At 49.6% G+C, this 18,680-nt stretch overlaps 2 protein-coding genes across 2 annotated transcripts in view; one reads left to right on the top strand and one right to left on the bottom strand.

The window, feature by feature from the left end:
- AAK1 (AP2 associated kinase 1) overlaps positions 1–1,400 on the bottom strand; it is a 66,927-nt gene extending 65,527 nt beyond the window's left edge. Inside the window, 2 exon segments of the mRNA XM_030463968.1 lie at positions 844–1,190; positions 1,311–1,400. Of these exon segments, the coding sequence (XP_030319828.1) occupies positions 844–1,006 (163 nt within the window). The 5' untranslated portion in view covers positions 1,007–1,190; positions 1,311–1,400.
- A 7,117-nt stretch (positions 1,401–8,517) lies between these two features.
- Positions 8,518–18,392, top strand: ANXA4 (annexin A4). Its single transcript, XM_008495527.2, has 13 exons — positions 8,518–8,862; positions 12,008–12,065; positions 12,991–13,066; positions 13,430–13,524; positions 13,683–13,796; positions 13,961–14,051; positions 14,458–14,537; positions 14,911–14,967; positions 15,350–15,443; positions 15,975–16,070; positions 16,465–16,523; positions 16,829–16,951; positions 17,233–18,392. The coding sequence occupies exons 2-13, from the start codon at positions 12,063–12,065 to the stop codon at positions 17,290–17,292; spliced, it is 948 nt and encodes a 315-aa protein (XP_008493749.2). The 5' UTR covers positions 8,518–8,862; positions 12,008–12,062; the 3' UTR covers positions 17,293–18,392.
- The last annotated feature ends 288 nt before the right edge of the window (positions 18,393–18,680 follow it).

Here is an 18,680-nt window from a genome sequence, read left to right as displayed (position 1 = left end):
GGTTACCAGCTAGAGCCACTCATAAGGCCCCTTATAGCCAAACAAATGAAATGTAAAGTGATAGTTAAAGCAGCAGTGCTGGTTACAATTAAAAAGAAAAAAAAAAATACCAGCAGCTTGCTGCTGCACTGCAAGGACTGTACACATCAAGAGTTTTGTAACACCCAGCATTCATTTTCAATTCTTTGCTTAATTTTGAAAAAATTGCAATTGAGATTACTGCTTCCCCTGCACAAACCCCAGACAACCAAAAACCCCTCATCCTAAATCATGGCTCACTCTGCTCAGCCTACCTATGTGCGTGGCATATCTGCAAGGACTTTACTCCAACCTTTTATTCCCCTCTGCTTGAGGTAAGAGAGGAGGCCACTGGCTGAAGGAAGTTAGAGTGAAGCCCACCGTTTTCTTTATTTACAGCACCCTGTTCTGCACCGAAACATCTGACACCCTGAGGTTGTTTTCTTTTAAATAAATAGACAAATAAAAATTTAAAAAATAAACCTCACAGCTTAGGGAAGGCAGGAAACGATTAATTTCAGAAAGCCTCTCAATTTCTAAAGCATTTTAAAAAAAAACAAATAATACAAAACAAAACCAAAAAAAACCCAAAACCAAATCAACTGCAGTCCAGCAAACCCACACTGGTCTTACACACGGACTGACCAGAAATGTCAGCCTGCAGCTGCCCCTGGGCTCCAAGTCTGTCAAGGACTGCGAAGTTTTAAGGGGAGACGGGGACCGATGGGGAGTGCCCGGGAAAGGCCAAAGCCTCCCCTCCTTCCAGCTGTGTGAGGGAAAGGGGGAGGGAAAGCCCAGGCAAGGCAGGAGGCCCCGGGCTCTTACCTTCCGCCAGCACCTCCTCCACCGTCCCCTGGAAGCGGCCGATGCTGAACACCCGCCCGATGTAGCCGCTGCCGGGGCCGCCGCTGCCGCCGCCTCCCCCGCTGGTCCCCGACCCAGGGCCAGAGCCGCCCTGCTCCCGACGCGAGTCGAAAAACTTCTTCATTTCTCAGGAGACAGCAGCTGCCTGGTTAGGGGGCGATGCTGCGGTTTTATTTATTTTTTTTAAGGTCCTAAACCCCTTCCTTGTTCCTCCCGCAGCCCGGCCGGGGCCGGTGAAGAGGGACCCGGGGCCGCTCGCCTTGTGGGGCCAAGCGGAGCAGGCGCGTCGTCCTCCGGGGGAGTCACACCTGCAAAACCACAGGAGGTTAACGGGGGGCTGAGGGGAAGGCGGTCACCCCCACCCCGCGGCCTGGGACACCGCAGCCCCCTCAGGAGCGCCCCGGCCGTCAGGGCCCCCCGCCCCGTACCTCTCTGCGGGCCGGGGGTGCCTCCATGCAACCCCGCAGCGGCGCCCAGGGCCGGCCTGCCGCAGCCCCAGCGGCTGCCCGCGGCGGGTCACGGCGGGGACCGCCCGGCGGCAGGGCCCGGGGCCCGCATCGCTGCCTGGCGGAGCTCCCGGCGGCCACCGAGCCCGTCAGGGACCGACCCCGCCGCCGCCGCCGCCCCCCGCCGGCCCCATCCGACCAGGAAATGGGCTGGCACAGGAAGTCCCGGCTGCCGGCGGGAGCACCGCCCCCGCGCCTCCGCCGGCCCGCAGGGCTCAGCCCGGCCCGGGATATCCGCCCCTCGCCGGCCGAGCCCCCCGGGATCGCCGCCGGAGCCCCCCGCCCCACGGCGTGGCGGAGGGGCCAGAGCCTTTTGGCGGGGGGTGAGGGGAGGAGGTGGAATGGCGGCCGCCGGCCCTGCCGCGCGGCACGCTGGGAGCGGTAGTTCCGGCTCACCCAGCGGTAGCGGCGGCGGGCGGCTCGCTGCCACGGCCAGGACTACAACTCCCGGTATGCAGCGCGGCACGGCCGGGACAAGTAGAGGAGGGGGCGAGGGCCGCAGGGGACGTTTGGATGGGGCTGAGAGGGCGTGCGGGGAATGAGCCCCCGGGGAGCTGCCCCGCAGCCCCGCAGCCCCGCAGCCCCGCAGCCCCGCAGCCCCGCAGCCCCGCAGCCCCGCAGCCCCGCAGCCCCGCAGCCCGGGATGGGGGCTCCGGGAGCGGGGGGTGCCCAGCAGACATTTTTTCCCATCGTCGAAGAGGGGTGGAGGGAAAAAATTCTGTCAGCGAAGCCCCGCGGCCCACGCTGGGACCTCACGGCGCTTATTGATTCTCGAATTAATTTCGAAATACTTCGCTTAAACCTGAGGTTTTCGTGTCATAATAATAAAAGCTCCCTGTTGTAACACCTTGGGCTTGACCTGAAAACACAGGCCTGGTGCAGGATCCTCATATAAAACTAAACATTAACTAAACATGTCCCCAGCCCTCCAAACTCGGTGACTTCTCTGCACCTCGGATTCGTTATTAAATTGCATTTTTCTCCTCCCCATTCCAATACCTCAAGCTGCTTGCAGTCAGATGCAAGGCAGGTTTCTAAAGACATTTAATTTGGTTAAAATCTTGCAAATTCTGCTGTAAATGCATTTCAGGAGGTTCTTTTCAGCCTTTTTCCCCTCAGAATCAGATTTTTCCAGCCTACAGCATTCACAGCAGCCAAATCCTCTCCTTTTCACCTGCATCAACAGCGAAGGCCAGAGCTGGGATTTCAAACAGCAGAGAGAAACATTAAAATGGGAAAAAAATGTCTTTTTGGTTTTCCAGCCTGCAACCCAGACTGCCAAACCCTGGGGAGGTGGTGGCTGCCAGCTGAAAGCCTCCAGGACAGCAGTGCTCTCCTTCTTCCCCTCTGGCTGGGGCAGGAGGGGAAAACTGAGCACATTTCATGTTTTCCCCATGACTGATATTTCCTCTATTACATTTGTAACCCTGCTCACTGGGGGATGGCAAAAATGCTTCCTGTTGGGGCAGCCCTTTTTCCTGCATTCCTTTTTGAGGTGATTCCAGCAATGCCAAGATGACTGTTGTCATGTTGTAAAAAGACCTCATGTTTTCTAGTCGTCCCCCCCAGCATTTTAAGGCTTTTAAGATGCATGAGGCTCTCAGAAAAAGCAAGTAAAACTGTGAGAAAATTTAGCATGTTGGATACACAGATCTAAAGGTGTTCCACTGTACAACTGCTTTTCTGCTTTTCTTCCACCAACTCTGTTCCCAGCAGTTCCTGTAGGCAGCAAGCCCACCCTGGCCACCTCAAAGGCCTCCTTGGCCACCATCAGCCACCCATAATTTGTTGGGTGATGCAGGGTGGCTCCTGCCTGCACAGCATCAGTTCCAAGTTCATGTACAAGATATCCTGAGCAGCTGGAACTGCAATGATCCGGGTCAGTCAGGTAACACCAGGGCTAAAGCATTGAACAGGATTTAATTTGCATTAAACCTTACCCACGTGGGGTTTGGGGCTATATGTTGAGTTACAAATGGTCCTAAAGAAGGTTCACTTGCCCTTCTGATTAAATATGAATAAGGTGAAGTCCCTGTTACTTCTATCCATTTTAAGTTTTTTTTTAAGTTGCCCTAACCTCTGAATCATCCCAGGGCATCTATTGAGACAGAGGTAACACACCCAGTGCAAAAAGAAAGCTCTATACTCTGTGATTTCAGAGGCTGCAGAACTGAACAATTTTCAAGGAAATTGGGCACCTCTGTTCAGTACAGGGAAATGACTCATTTCCAAGTACAGAAGATAAAGCAGGGGCACTGCTCAGCATCCTCCCTGGGCACTGAGAAATGTCTTTGTTTCTAAAGGTGCAATGAGCAGTGTCAGACCTCAGCCAGACACCGGGCTGCTGCCCAGCATTCTGCAGAGAGAAAGCACAGCAGGAGCTGCTCCTCAGCCCCAAGACAGAGGCAATGTTCCTCATCCCAGAAGGCAATCCCAGTGAGATCCGAGAGAACTGAGCCTGGAAGATGAAAAAGCTCCTCAGGGATTGCCATGGGCTGGGATCAGGGCACTCCCAGGTTTGTTCAGGAGGGAGAAACCTCAGCCTGACTTAATTCTGTCCCCCCAAACACCACGTTCTGGCCCTTAAAACCCCACGGCACTGGTTTTAAAATATTTGAGTGGTGATGATGTGGTCAGCAGAGCTCTTTGCTTCCACATTGTCCCCCTGACCCCCCCCGTGCTGCTCCCAAAGTGCATCCAAATCCCCAGGAAGAAGCACATTAATACAGCTGCATCCCTCCGGATCAAACTTTCCAGACAGCTCAGCATTTTCTAAATAAAAACAGATGTTTGGAAAGGTTCCGTGCGGGGAAGCTACAAGCGAGGGCACAGTGTCCTCTTCTGGGCATTTCCCGAAGTGGCAGCAAGGCAGTGAGGAGCCTGCCCGGCTCCCTGTGCCTGGCTTTGCGTGGATACCCAGGGGCAAAGAGCTCCTGCTCGGATTTTCCTGTGTTTGGTGCATAATAATTAAGCATTCTTATCCAGTTTTGTTTTGCTTGGGGTTTTTTTTTAGTTCCCTTAGCCGTACATTTTTACTGCAAAATTTTCTGTGTAGGTTCTCACCAGCTAAAAGGTATCAGAGCCACTGCTCTATCCATCCCTCTCTCTGCCCACGCTCTCTGGACTCTGGGTGAGCTCTGGGTGGTGAGATGGGTTGTGCAGCTTCTTGGTGTTTCCAGTTTGGCTCCTGGAGAAGCTGGGGACTTGCTGCCTGCCTTCCCCTCCTGAGCCTGGAGAAGCTTCAGTAAGCAGCCCCTCACCACCTCGAGCCATGACAGGATTGGGTCTTTTGTTTTTTCTTATGTATTTTAATGTACTTTGTTGGAAATGTACCTGGGATTGCTGAGGTGCAATGACAAGTGTCATTTGCTCCAACTTCTCTGCTCTTCTGGAGCAACCCTGCCCGTGTTGCTTTTTAGATGCATCACGTTAAGATGTTTAATGTGTTTTTCCTGCTCCAAGCTCTGCCTCAGCCAATGAGCTTCTATCACATTTCCACATTCTAATCTGTGGAAATAATATAATAAAATATTAAATATGTATTCCAACATATTTTCCACATATGTTCAAGGGATGACTACGTGTGTACCTTGAAGTCTGTGTAGCTGGAAGGTCAGAGCTGCAGCCCCTGGGGCTGGGTGACAGCCGAATTACAGAGCAGCTGAGCAAGATAAAGCTACAGAGAGGCAGATATTAATTAAGAAGAATAAAAACCCCAAAAGCTACTCATTTCCCCTTTAGAACTATACATATGCTAATTGAAGTAAAGCTTCATTAAGGCCATTAAATGAAATTTAGGTTTGATCATGCACTTAAGGCTGCTGGAAGCAATGGTGGAGCAGTTCAGAGCCTGCAGCTTTGGGGAGGGAGGGTTTGGGTTGTACCTCAAATCATCTACAGCTTCCACAGGGTCATTAGGAGTTCCCCTGACTGAATATCTCTCCATGGGGCTGGCAAACACCCTCAGGCCTGGGGCTCAAATTATATAAATTAGTCTTGATAGCAGGGGTTTGTTTGAGGCCAAATCATCATATTTGTACAGTCTGTAATGTGGATGCAATTACAGTGCTCTGGCCCACTTTGGTGTAAAAATGCCTTGGTGTAAAAAAGCCCAGCAAGGGTGTAATCCTGGGTAATCCTGGCTGTGCTGGGCACACACTGCTGCTGGCTTCCCAGCAGACAAAGGTTTGCCCAGGCAGCCCCAACCCTGCACCTCCTCTGCCCCATCCTGTCTGGAGGCTTTGCTGCCTTTACATTTCTTACATAAATTGGACTCTCTCAGCTTTCCCACCTCAAATAAACACTGCTTACCTATTTCTGGGAGCCTGTGTGTCACCTTCCTTCCCCTCTTTGTGCTAAAATGGCTTCCCTCAAGGGAAAGAAAAAAAGCTTCAGGCTGGCTGTAGGATCTTCCCCAAACCCAGGTGTTCTGACACCAAGGCTTTGAACTTGTGTACACAGACATTTCATCTTACACAGAGCTCACATGGAGGAGGTAAAGGCATCCTTGCTCTGAGCACCTCTGCTGACAGTCCCAGTATCTGCAGTTAACTTCTTTATTAACCTGACGTTCATATGCAAAATGGGAGAATTGTTTATGAGCACATGAAAATCAGGGCTTTAGGGAAGCCAGGGCTGGTTTTCAGCCTCCACCCAAACCTCAGCTACCTGCTGCTATGGAGACAGCAGTGAAACGGAGCTGCAGCACTGCAAGAGAGCTCCCGCACCACTGCTCCAGCAGCTGAACAACCCCCTTCACAGGGGCTGCTGCCTGCAAACTGCTGCTGCTTGGGTGTAAAAAGGAGCATTCCCTTCTGAACTTCCTCAGACCCTTGCATAATCCCCCGAGGCCCAAACCCTGGCTCCCACTCAGATCTGTGGGAGATTGGCTAATGGCTTCATTAGTGGCAGGATTTGGAGCTCAGGGAGGGAGGGGAGGCTGTTTCTCTGTTTCTCTGTTTCTCTAAAGCTAAAGGCAGGGGCCTGCTAATCAAATAACACTGAAAATCCTCCCAGCACGGGGCTCCTCTACTCTTTGAGATGGAAACTTAAAAGGCCAGGTCCTTAGGGCAAAAACAGAAATGCTGCCATTTTCTGAGAGGTTCAGCTCTGTTCTCATCATGAGACCTAAAATAAATACCTCCTGACAGGCTGGCTGGATGCTTCAGCTCCATTTATTTATTTAATGCACCCTGCCCTGTCTTTCTCTGCCCTTCAAATGTTATTATGTCTTTTGTAGAGACAGGAGGACAGCAGGATGGAGTGGGAATACAGAGCAGGTATTCCTACTCCTGCATTGGAGCAAAGTCTGAGGAGCTGGAGAGCTTTCTAACAGGGAGGGTTAAATGGGCAATGGGACAAACAGGTACTTGGGCACTCAGTGCACTGAAAGGAGCTGGGGACTTGTCCATTACTGTCCCTCTTTTGATGTGAGGACAGCAAAGTGGTGCCAGAGAGTGCTTCAGGCTGGAGATATTTGTTAGCTGCAGCCTTCCCATCCTTTAACAACTGAAGACAATGTGCTGCCAGCTGAGTAGGCCCTAGACAAAGGGCTCCCAGGGATACAAAGCTTTGTCTCCTGAACTTAATACAGGATGTTTCTCCATCAGCAACCACCCCTCACCTTCCAGAAGGAAGCAGCTCCTGCAGCAGGGTAAAACAAGGTGCAGACAACCATTGCCCTTCCAGAGAAGCTCAGCTGAAACTCTCAGTGTGCTCAGATGCTTTTGTACTTTGTAATTTTTTTTGCTTTCTGGTCCAACTAATCATGATTGAATTGGATGGCTAAGGAGCCTGCATCCATACCCAGCCAAGATTATAGGGGGCTCAGCTGTGTGTTGGGCCAGGATCTGGCTTTTGAATGGACTACACTTAAAGGACTCAATCTGGGTGCCCAAAAACATCCACACAAACACTTTACATCTTCAAGTATTCCTCTCTGCTTGAAGCCTTCCCCAGGGTAAAGGAGCAGGTTGTGTTATGCAAAGCATTGCAGGATTGGTGCAATATTTAAAGGATAAATAATAGTTCCAAAGTAGACCATAACTCATGGTCTGCTACATATACCACTGACTGAAGTCTCAGAGCCATCCATTCCTCAGGGTTGAAGAGGCTGGAAAGCAAAGTGAAGAATGAAGCTTTTGAAAATAAATACACAGGCTAAAAAAACCAGAGGCAATGTAAGATGGAGAAACACAGGAGTTGTCCTGCCAGGGGATTGAAGTGAGTGGGTATGGGCCCAGAGCAGGAGAGTGCTGACGTGAGAGGAAGGGATGGGAATAGAAACCATAACAGATGGAGGAAAGAGAAGAGGTTTTCTTCAGTTACTGTTGATAAAATGCACAAGTCCACACTGAATCCTGGTCAGGGTAAAGTGCCAGATTTTGCAAGGATAAAGAGATTTTGCAAAGGAAAAGGAAAGTGCCAGTGGCTTAAATCCCTCTGCTCAGTGTCTCCCTTCCTTGGAAGGGAGGAGATGGTGGTCTCCCTGGGGTTGTTTTTGGGAGGCTGAGCTGATGTGGCAGCTATAATAAGCTGTCTGCACAGACTCACAGTCTCACTGGAGCACTGCCTTCATCCCAGCTGCTAAATTTAGGTCTCTTCCAGCAAAAGAGCATGTGCAAAAAGGCACTGGGTTGAGCTGTCACTGTTGTATGAGCTGGAAAATAAGAACCTGGGAGGGTTGATGAACGTGTTCTAATAACTGTGCTTTTGGCATCAGAGGGGACCAGAGTCCCTGGGGATAAACACAGTGAAGGCAAAACATGTATTATTGTGAGGTTGATTTCCCTCGGGGTAAAACCCAAGTCCCTTCCTCTGGAGGGTTTTAACTTTAGGGTGGTGCCATTTATTAGGGCAATCACCTGCATGAAAATAATCACTGGTACAGAAACCACGGCTGTTTGTGATGGAAAGGGGGAATGACACGGAAGACCTGAAGAGGATTAAAGGAGACACAAAATGGGTGAGAAAACCCCAGAAACAACTTGGGGAGGAACAGAACCTCTGGCTCAAGACTGCCACTGCCTGTGTGCTCCACACCGCCGTCCCCCTCGCTCCCCCCTTGGGTAAACCCCTTCAGAGGCCTCAGACAGACAGACAGACAAACAGACACCGGGCTGTGCTCAGGCTGCTGCCAGAGAAACCCGAAGCTTTCCAGAGGCACTGCTGGGAGCTCAGCAGCCGCCTGAGCCGGCCAAGACCTTTACTCACAAAAGCCTCTCTATAACCCCAAATGTGCAGTTCCTAAACGTGACTCAGGCTCCCCAGGAACCTCTGCCTGCTCTGGGTGACAACCAACTGTTTAGGGAAGGGCAGAGGAGGAGACCAGGGCTGGATTCGCCTTCCTGGCAGGGGTGCCAGGATCCCGGCTCTGCGGTGGCCGCTCCCACCCCGCGCAGGGCGGGGACTTTTCCATCCAGAGCAGAGACCGGAGCTGTCCCCATCCCTGCCAAGGCACCCACCGGGACCGCAGGTGAGTGCCGAGCTACCTGGGGGTCCCCTTTGGCAGGGGGAAAGCGGCTGCCTGGCTAGAGGTGCCTGGGAAGGTGCCGAGCACCCATATCTGCTTGCCCGACCGGAGCGGGACAGCCCTTGTCTGGGCAGCCCCCGACTGGGACCACAGTGCCTAGGATTTGGGGCACTGGGACAGCCCCGGGAGGCACAGGCTGGGGGTGAGGAAGGGCAGAGAGGAGGTTGGGGGAAGCTAGAAGATGGCTGACTCTTCCCAAGCACCCGGAGCGCTGGGTTTGCTTCCTCCTTGTGCCGTGCCCAAGCTGGAGCCTCCCCGGGGTTGGATGCTGGAGCGGGGCCGGGGTGCGGAGCCGGGGGGGGTGCACGGCTTGAAACCAGGCGTACAGAGTTCTGCTAACTCGGAGTTATATTTGTATTCCCTTTGAGGGAGAGTGGGCAGGCAAAGGTCATCATGTGGGAGGTGCTGGGGAGATCCTGGCCTGAGCTGCAAAGCTGGGCTGGGGTCAGGAGCAGTCAGCAGCTGCTGTGGGCACACTGGAAAAGTTGATCAGGAGCAGGGTGTGGGTTTGTGTTCCTGTAATAATGTCTGTGTAAACGGGGACTCGATGAAAAAAACAAGTCAAACAAGTCCAGCGTTTGCCTCACAAGGGGATGCGTCTCAAAATGTTTGTTTTTCACTCCAGATCCTGGAGGTAGGACTGGAAACATGGGGATGACCTTGAACTTGGGGAGAAAAAAGCCGACTGGAAACATGGGGATGACCTAGAACTTGGGGAGAAAAAAGCCCTCTGTTGATCTCCTGTAAAGCTGTTGGGAGCTTTGCTTGCTGGGGAGCTGCGTTTGCTCTGTGCACAGTCAGGGGAGTGTCTCAGAGCAAGATTTGAACAGGACAGCATACATGGGATTTTGGGCTGTTTTCTGATAAATTAACTTTATTCTGGATCCAGCTTTTAGATCTGATTAGCTGATAAAGCCTTCCAGGAAAAGGTCATCCATGGGAAAAATTTGAATAATGGGAGAGGTGCCTCGTGTGCCTGCACTCTGCCACCTGGCCAGGTCTGCTCTACCAGCAAACTCTGGGCTTTATTCTGGGATAAAACAAATAACATCAGGTCAGGGATCAGCCAGGGCACCTTAACGTCTGCGAGCTGACTTTCTGGCAAACGTAGTTTTAATCCTTCAGAACACCAGTGTGCTGCTCCTCTCCTGAAGCTCCTTTGCCCCGTTTGAGCTGCGGGCCAGGAATTGTGTTAAGCTACAGAGCAGTGACAGATCTGACTGAGCAATCCCTTTCTCTCTGTACTACCAACGGGAGTGGCCAGGAGAGTTTTATTCATCTCCTGGCCCAGCTTGAGCAATTTGTGGAGACGCCTTCCCCTGTCCAAGGGAGTGAGAGGGCTGCAGGGACCAGCGAGCTGCCAAGCACTCCAACCTCAAATGCAGTTGCTCATTTCTTCTGACACCACACACCCAGAAACACAATGGGAAGGAAACAAGGCAGTCAGGTATTAGAATGGGCTCCCAGGAGAAGAGGTTTTACACCCCAGCTCACCAGGGTGCTGAGGCACCTCAGCTAAACAATAATATTGGAAGTGTTGGACTGGGTGATCCTTGAGGTCCCTTCCAACCTGATGTTCTGGGGTTCTGAGGCAGCATTTACAGTGGGGGTGACAGCACTGCCCTTTGCAGTGCTCTAGTCTGTATTTTCCCAGTGACATTTAAACTGGATGAAGAAACTGGAATCTTACAGTCAACACACAGGGTGACATTTCTGTTGTAACCTGATACTGCAGGAGCATTTGCCCTGAATCCAGTACATGCATCCTTCCCTCATGTTTTGGGTTCTTTCTGCCAGCTTATTTGCACTCGGAATTTTTCTGCCTCCAGCCTCCTTTCCCTTATTTATTGACCTTGCTTTTGCCCTCTATTTGACTTGCTAAACACCCTAACATTCCTGCTGCTGTGTACAAACCCAGCTGTAAAACTGCAGCGGAAAAACATCTGTGAAATGTGTCTGGGTAAAGCAAATGAAGCTGGCTTTTTATCTCTGTGAAAGATGACTTTCCTGAGGTCAGAGTTTGGCTACTGAAGCTGATAATGAAAGGAAAGGAAGCAGACTCAGTGCTAATAATTTTTTGCACAGTGTAAAAAGGGAGAGATGACCTGGAGAGCTCTGGGGAGTGCCTGTGCACAGGAATTCTGGGGTTTAAGAGTCATGTGAAGCATGAGCAATGGCACTCCTGTTCTTGCACAACTTTCTGGGCTCACTGATAGCAGCAAGAGAAGAATTAAGGAGAGATGATGTCAGCTGCTGGCATCACTGCTTCTGTTCAAGGGCTTTAATGGGAAAACCTTGGCTCATGCTGAGCTGGACTTGCGGGAATGAACCTTGTCCTGGTACTTGATATCCTGTCAAGTGACCAGGGACATGGGAAAACACTTCAGGTGTGTGCGTGGATGGGTCCTGTGCATGAAACCAAAATTACCAGCAAAAAAAAATAAACCCTAGGCAAATGGCACATGGGCTTTTGGGGGGGTTTTGAGAGCATTAACAGTCAGTTAAAACTGCAGTCCTGCAAGGAATTACACATTGCACTGAACTGAGGAGATGCTGAATACAGATTTTAAATAACAGGGAAAACAATTCTCTCCCAGTCCTCGGGTGAGGTTACCCTTTGAATCTCATCTACACCTTGGTGTTGTCTCTGCCTCCCAGGGAGCACCCATGAAGGCTGTTAGGGGGGTGCAGGCACCCTCTCACCCTGATTCACCCTCGGGCTCTGACCTGGCAAGGCCAAAGCAAGGAAATCAAGTATTTATTTATTTTTTCCCCAAGGGTCACATTGTCTGCTTCTCCTTATAGCCTCAGCCTGGCTGTCACACAAGCAATGGACAAAAAATTCCTGAAAATACTGCTGCCAACCACATCCCTCTTTCAGACAGGGTGGATGCCCTGCCCTGTGCTGTTGCAAAGCAGACTTTGTTCATCTGGTACAGGACTGGAGACCCAGAGTGTTCAGCAGGGCTGCTCAGGAGCTGTTCCCAGTCCTCAGAGAAATTAGACCAGCCCCATTAACTGTCTGGGGTAGGTACAGTCAATTAATTATTTGCTATAAAACTAACACTCCTCCTGGTTTTTATTACAGTTATCTTAACTGCCTGGGGACTTGGACAATAACAGATTGATCAGCCAGGAGAGCAATGGTGAGTGTGTGTGTTTGCTGTACCATGCTGTGCCAAGGGCTTGCTCTGATCAGATAAAGATGGGGAGTGTAGCTCAGATAAGAACCCAGCAGGAGGAACCCTGTCCCTGTCTGTCCCTCCATGGGAGGTGAGGTTATCCCTTCTCTCTGCTTCCTCGTACTAGAGGAGGCAGACAGGCACACACACACTTCTCCATTTGGGGAGTTAATGGAAAATCCTATCAGATATTGGTTCAAAGGCATTACCTGCTCCATGTAAACTTCCTGGGTGTATTGTTCTTTCCAGGTTCTACCTGCAAGGTAGCCATCTAGATGGTGGTTATCCCTCTGCCTGTTTCAGAAAGCCCAAACTGCCCTTGTGTTCAGCAGTTCCCTGGCATCAGGGAGAGCTTGGGAAGGGACATGGAAGTCCCACAGGAATGGCACTGGACAGGAGGCAGGAGAAACCTGGTTGTGAATCACTGGTTTGAGCAGAACACTGCACTTTCTGCTGTGCTGTTTTTAGGAAATGATGGTCCTTGGCTGCTCTTAGGGAAAGCAGGAGCAGGGCTTTGAAGGGAAGAGCTTCTATGATTTATGTGAAGAACTGCTGGGGAGCCCCATCTGGACTAGACAATGATATCAGGCTGCCTGCCATTATTTAATTGGAAACCAGATACTCATCAGCACCAACATGACGATATTTTTCCCTTTTGGTTGTGTCCCTGTGGCTTCTTTCTTGTGTGGCTGGAAAGTCCTTCTGGAACAAACTTTCTCTTTAGAGCAGGGTGGAAACCTGCTATAAAATCCCTCGTGTTTGGTGGGTGGACTTTCCATGCTGTCACTGTGCTTGCACCTTTTGAATTTTATTTTTTAAAAATTCAGCTCTACTGCATGTATGGATCACTCTGAGCCTGCCTCTCATAGCTCCTCTCTTGTGGGTTTAGGCAACAGTCAAAGGGGTCTCGAGTTTCAGTGCTGAGCAAGAAGCCCAGACACTAAGGAAAGCCATGAAGGGATTTGGTAAGTTGATCTCCCTCCACTCTTAAGCCCTCTTCTTTTTCCCCCTGAGCATTGGGAATGTTTTGTTAGAGGGAAAGCCTGGGCATTTACACTGCCCTACAGGGGCACTGAAAGGAGTCCAGTGCCTTGACCAGGCTGAGACTTGAGCCCAACTGGAAGTCCAAGTGGTGGCTCTAAAACCCAAATCCTCAGCCAGGCTCTTGACTCTCCTACAGAGTGGCACTGCCACGGTGCTGAGAGGGTGTGTTGAGACCCAGACTGTGCAAGAACAGAAGTTGGCCAATGTCACACCCTGCACAAGAGCAGAGCATGTGTCTGGCTCTTGTGCAAGCAGCCTGACTGGTTCCCCTTGGTTTCTTCCAGGAACAGATGAAGATGCCATCATCGATGTCTTGACCAAACTAAATGTTTCCCAACGTCAGCAAGTTCTGATCACCTATAAAACCACTATTGGCAGGGTAGGTGGTCAGCAGAGATTTGTGGTTGTGGCTTTAACAGGCCCAAGGGAAACTTCTTCACCTGAGCAACTATTCCTCCAAGGAGGGCTGGAGCATGAGGAAAAGGAGGGAATGAGTTCTTTCTGTATCTCCTCCCAGCTCTTCTCTCTGTCTTCTAGGATTTGATTGACGATTTGAAGTCTGAGCTGAGTGGGAATTTTGAAAGGGTGATTGTTGGCATGATGACTCCTGCCACCATGTACGACGTGCATGAACTGAGGAGGGCCATGAAGGTTTGGAAATCTTCCTTTTACGCTTCTTAAATTCTGGCCAATTTAGTGTAATCTGGCATAATTACGCATTTTCTGTTAATTTATATTGATTAACTTGTATATCCTAGTGACACATCAAGACAGTTGTCATTAGAATCGTGGGTCTTGTCTGTGCAATTCCCTAGGGTGGAGGAACAGATGAAGGTTGCCTGATTGAAATCCTGGCTTCTCGCTCAAATGAAGAGATTCGGCGCATTAACGAGAGCTACAGACTGGGTACAGGGCTGCCTGCAAAGGCAGGGGGGCTGGGCAAAGGGAGGAGGAGGCTCTGTCAGCCTTCAGAGATGACAAATCAGCCAATGCAACTCCAGCTGTCAACACCAGGACTCTTAACAGCCTCCAGGGTTAGAATTTCACCCAGAAATTGAAGCAGTGTAAATAAAGCAGGATGGGGTGGTTATGTCTGTCACCTGCATCTCTCTCCACACATGGATCTATTACCAGCTTTACCCTGGCTGTGCAGCCTGATTTTTGCCCTGCAGCACTAAATATGATGTGGTGTTCAGAGCCCTAAGCCCAGTTATAGCCTTACCTAGCATGAGGCTGCCAAATGCTGTGGACAAGGAGTGTCCAGGTGTGGTGGGCCCTTTCCTAACAGCTGTGGTGTGTGTGTTCCTGCCAGAATATGGCCGTTCCCTGGAGGAGGACATTGTCTCTGACACATCTTCCATGTTCCGAAGAGTCCTCGTGTCCCTCTCAACAGTAAGTCCAGGCTGGGGGCCATGGGGGGCTCTGGCTGATGGATGTGCCTCTCACCTCAGGAGGCATTTCAGGCTGGCTCATTTTTCACTCATCTTCCATTCCCCCTGGTCTGCATTTCACACCCAGCTCCTGCAGGGAGAGGAGCCTTGACTCTGGGTCGTGTTCTCATTTTGAAATGAGCTCAGTTTGCTGCTCGTTTCAAAAGGAAGCATAAATCTCTTCTGAGCCAGATTTTGCTGTAATTGGAGCTTCTGTTCAATTTTAGGGATCCCATTCTGCCTCGCCAGTCACTTGGTTTAACTGGGGAATTTGCAGGACTTGCTTCCATTAGTTGCTCTGGTGCACTGAGTTCTTCATCCTTGTGTCTCTGCAGGGAAACAGAGATGAGGGAACATATGTGGATGATGCCCTTGCCCAGCAAGATGCTCAGGTGTGTGCAAATTTCCCTCCTTGCAGTGTTTTTTCTGGTACATGTGGTGCATAGTGGACCCCTGCTTTTTCTAGATCTCTTTTTTTTTTTCTTTCTTCAAGGTAGAACAGTAAGCCTGTAGCTCTGATAGAGTCCTGGGTGTCCTAGAACAGCCTCTTCAGTGTTCTCAGCCAGTGAATGGGGATGATGGTTCCTTTGCAGCTCTCTGGTGAGAGGTGTCTAGGCAGGATGGGTCTTTGGGAGGGGAGATGACAGAGTTTCTGCTTTGTTAGTATTTGCTGTGATCTGGACAAGCCACAGGCCAGCAGTGCCCAAGCACCAAGGAAGTAAAAATCTCATGTTATGTACACCTGGGCCTTACTCTGTTTGCAATGTCTTCAAGTGCCTGTATGAAGCTGGGGAGAACAAGTGGGGAACAGATGAGGTGCAGTTTATGGCCATCCTCTGCACTCGGAACAGATGCCACCTACTAAGAGGTAGGACTCACCACAGTGTCCTGGATCTTTTCATTTGTTTGGGGACCTTGGGAGCTTTGAGCTTCTTCATGAACTGCTAGGGAACTCTTCCTGAGGCAGCAGGTATCCTACAGCCCAGTTGCATTCAGTTCTTTAAGGCCATTTTATTCCTTTCTGAGACAAAAAAAAAAAAACAAAAAAACTTGGGAAAAACATGAGAAGAGAGAACTGCAGGCTGTAAATATGAGATAATGAAGGGTAACTCCCGTTGGGGCAGAGATGGAAAGATTTAAGCATTTAAACTGCCATCATTAACTAGCAGTTCCTGAAAATGCTAGCAGCAGTGGTGGGCCAATTAGCAAGACACTTGATAATTAAAATGAATGATTTTGGTGGGACAGCCCTGATTTAGCTTACAAGTTACAATAATGGTATAATCTTCGTGTGGAATGTGAGGAGCTTGATCTTGCAAAGTGATCCTTGGTGGTTTGCACTCTCTACGTCCTGAAGCATCTCACCCTGAAGCTCTTTATTCCTGACTCTTCCTCCCAGTTTTTGATGCCTACAGAGGGATTGCTAATAAGGACATAACAGACAGCATTAAATCTGAGATGTCTGGAGACCTCGAAGATGCTTTGTTAGCTGTGGGTGAGTTCCTCTGTCTACAAAGTCATTAAGTAATTAAGAGATACTGTATCTTGCCCTGGCTGCTTCAGGAGGAAGCTCTCCTTGTCTTCTTTTCAAGCCTCAATGTTTTACTCTTTGCAGCTACATCAGGTGAGAAAGCTCTCTGTTTCCTGACATTGTTTGCTGTCCCAGGTGATGCTTTGGTAGCTGACATTTGCTGTCAGTGAGCATTAAAGCCTTAAAAAATATCTTACTGGGCACAGAGACATCAGTTTACAGGAGGTGACTAAGGATGCCTGCATTGTCCTTGCTGAATCCTTAACCAATGAACAGTCAGGAAGTGCTGTAAAAGTTTGGCAGACTTTTGTGTTCAGTTTTCTTTGCCCTAATTCTCTTGTTCTTGTCTCCCTCGCAGTAAAGTGCATGCGAAATAAACCCGCGTATTTTGCTGAGAGACTCTATAAATCCATGAAGGTAAAGAGCTTTTTGTGCCATATTGCTGGGGTTTTTATCTTTTACATTTGCACAATCATGCCAGTGGCATGACAGCCATCATTAGGTAAAGAGACAAATGACCATTAACAGGGAAAAAAGAAAATTCTGGGCTTTTATGTGGCCTGAGGAAGCTCAGAGCAATTTGCCAGTGGATCACTCCATGAATTCAAAAGTGCCCTAATTAAGAACAGATCCTGCAGGAGGCCAGCTGATAAAACTTCTGTGCCTGTCAGCAATTTGTCCAAAGTGATCTGTAGCTGAAGATGGTTGGTTGATTTCTGCAGGGCTTGGGAACAGATGACAACACGCTGATCCGAGTGATGGTGTCCCGCTCGGAAATTGATATGTTGGATATCAGGAGGGAATTCCTGGCCATGTATGGGAAATCCTTGTACTCCTTCATTAAGGTGAGCTTCATTAAGGTGTCCCAAACCAGGGCACCCTGTCAGAAACAGAGCTGCTTTTGCTAAGCAGCTTCAAGCAGACAGGTCCCCACTTGACACCTCTTGAGTATTTTAGAGGAGCTGTAATCAAGGAGACTTTGCATTTATGTACTGGAAATGTCCCTGAATGTTCTTAATTCTTAAATTGACGAAGAGGATACAAACCCTACAACAAATGATGTGCTGGAAAGAATCCAGACCTGTAGAGAGCTGAAAAACTAATTGTATTCCTGCTTTCTTTCTAGGGAGACTGCTCAGGAGACTATAGGAAAGTTCTGCTCAGACTCTGTGGTGGGGAGGACTAAAGGCTGCCTGGTGCACTGCCTGGGTGATGGGAAGCAGCTGAGCTTAGGATTTCTTTCTGTTTAATTTTTCCCCAATTCCTTATTACTTGCTAAGAGCACTGACAGGTTAGTTAATGCTCTGGTTAGATAACTGCCATTCCAGTTGGCCCTTTTGATATTGCTTCTAGGCTTGGAACACCTATTTGTCTACCAAGTGGGCTAGCAAACCCCTTCTTAATAACCAAATGTGTAAAAACTAAATAAACCATTTCCTGACAAGCTGTCCCTTTGCCATCACAAAACTTACCAGCCGAAGCAAACTGGGATGCAGGATGTGAGAGGCTGCACAGGGCAATGTAACCTCATCAGTACAGTGCAGCAGAATGGCTTGCTTCAGTGTTTGCTAGATAATTGGAACCCAAAGAAATCAATCGTCTAAAAGAAAAGCACATTTAGATCTTAATTTGCTGTCTGTTAGTGTGGAGCATTAACAGCCCTGCTGCACTTTATGTATGTGTTGCCTATGGATCTTTGTGATAGGGAAGATGTCACTGGTGACATCAGGATAAACTCTTGCTGCCCTGGTTACTCTTAGTATCTCTTCCTTGACTCACGGGAACATGAGACTTAGGTGTTTCTAAGTCATCAGGGATGTATTACTGTCCCTTCCTCTGGATAAAGTGATGTCATTAGAGTGGTGCCTTTTAAGGAGTGACCTGTCCCCAAACCCACATCCCATCAGCACCACCTCTTGCCTTAGCCTGGGTGGGTCACCAAACCCCACCAGAGCTGCCTGGTCTGGATCCTGGTGTGACACCACCAGTGGGGACACTTTCTGCACTTCCACTCCAACCTCTGCAAGAGACTTTCCCCCAGACCTACACAACTACCTGTTAAGCTGAACGAAAATGTGGATCTTGTTTGGCTTAGAATTTATTATTTTTTTGTCTGTTGGAATATAATCCTGTTTTGAAGGTGTCAGACTGTGGTTAGAATATGAAGGCACAAACACCAGTATGGCCTACACCCAATTCTGTCACTCATTTTCAGCTAAGCTAGGCTGCTCTTGGTTTGAATAGGAGATACTTCTGTGGCTTCAAATAAATTAATTTGCTTTCTTATTCTGTGTGCTTTAATTGGAGATAGATTCCTTAGTCTAGGTGAGAGAGGAGGCAGAGCTTTTTCCAGTTATCCTGAAGCCTTCTGCTCAGTGAAAGTTGTCTTACCCAGTACAAACCAGTACAGCCACCTGCCACCAGGAGCAGGGCAGGGATCATTGCCCTGTGCTGGGCACTGCTGAGGCTGCACCTCCAATCCTGGGCTCAGTTTTGGGTCAGAAAAGAGACACTGAGGGGCTGGGGGTGTCCAGAGAAGGGCAAGGGAGCTGGGGAAGGGTGTGGAGCAGAAGG

Source organism: Calypte anna, chromosome 22, assembly GCF_003957555.1.
Source record: "Calypte anna isolate BGI_N300 chromosome 22, bCalAnn1_v1.p, whole genome shotgun sequence".
Classification (NCBI taxonomy): domain Eukaryota; kingdom Metazoa; phylum Chordata; class Aves; order Apodiformes; family Trochilidae; genus Calypte; species Calypte anna.
Note: the sequence above shows the minus strand (reverse complement) of the source record. Positions and strands in the feature narration are given on the sequence as shown.

Excerpts from the sequence above, each read along its gene's own strand:
- ANXA4 (XM_008495527.2), top strand. Across the intron at positions 13,067-13,429 it reads GAAAGCCATGAAGGGATTTG|GAACAGATGAAGATGCCATC; the intron begins GTAAGTTGATCT and ends GGTTTCTTCCAG. Across the intron at positions 14,052-14,457 it reads TAACGAGAGCTACAGACTGG|AATATGGCCGTTCCCTGGAG; the intron begins GTACAGGGCTGC and ends TGTTCCTGCCAG.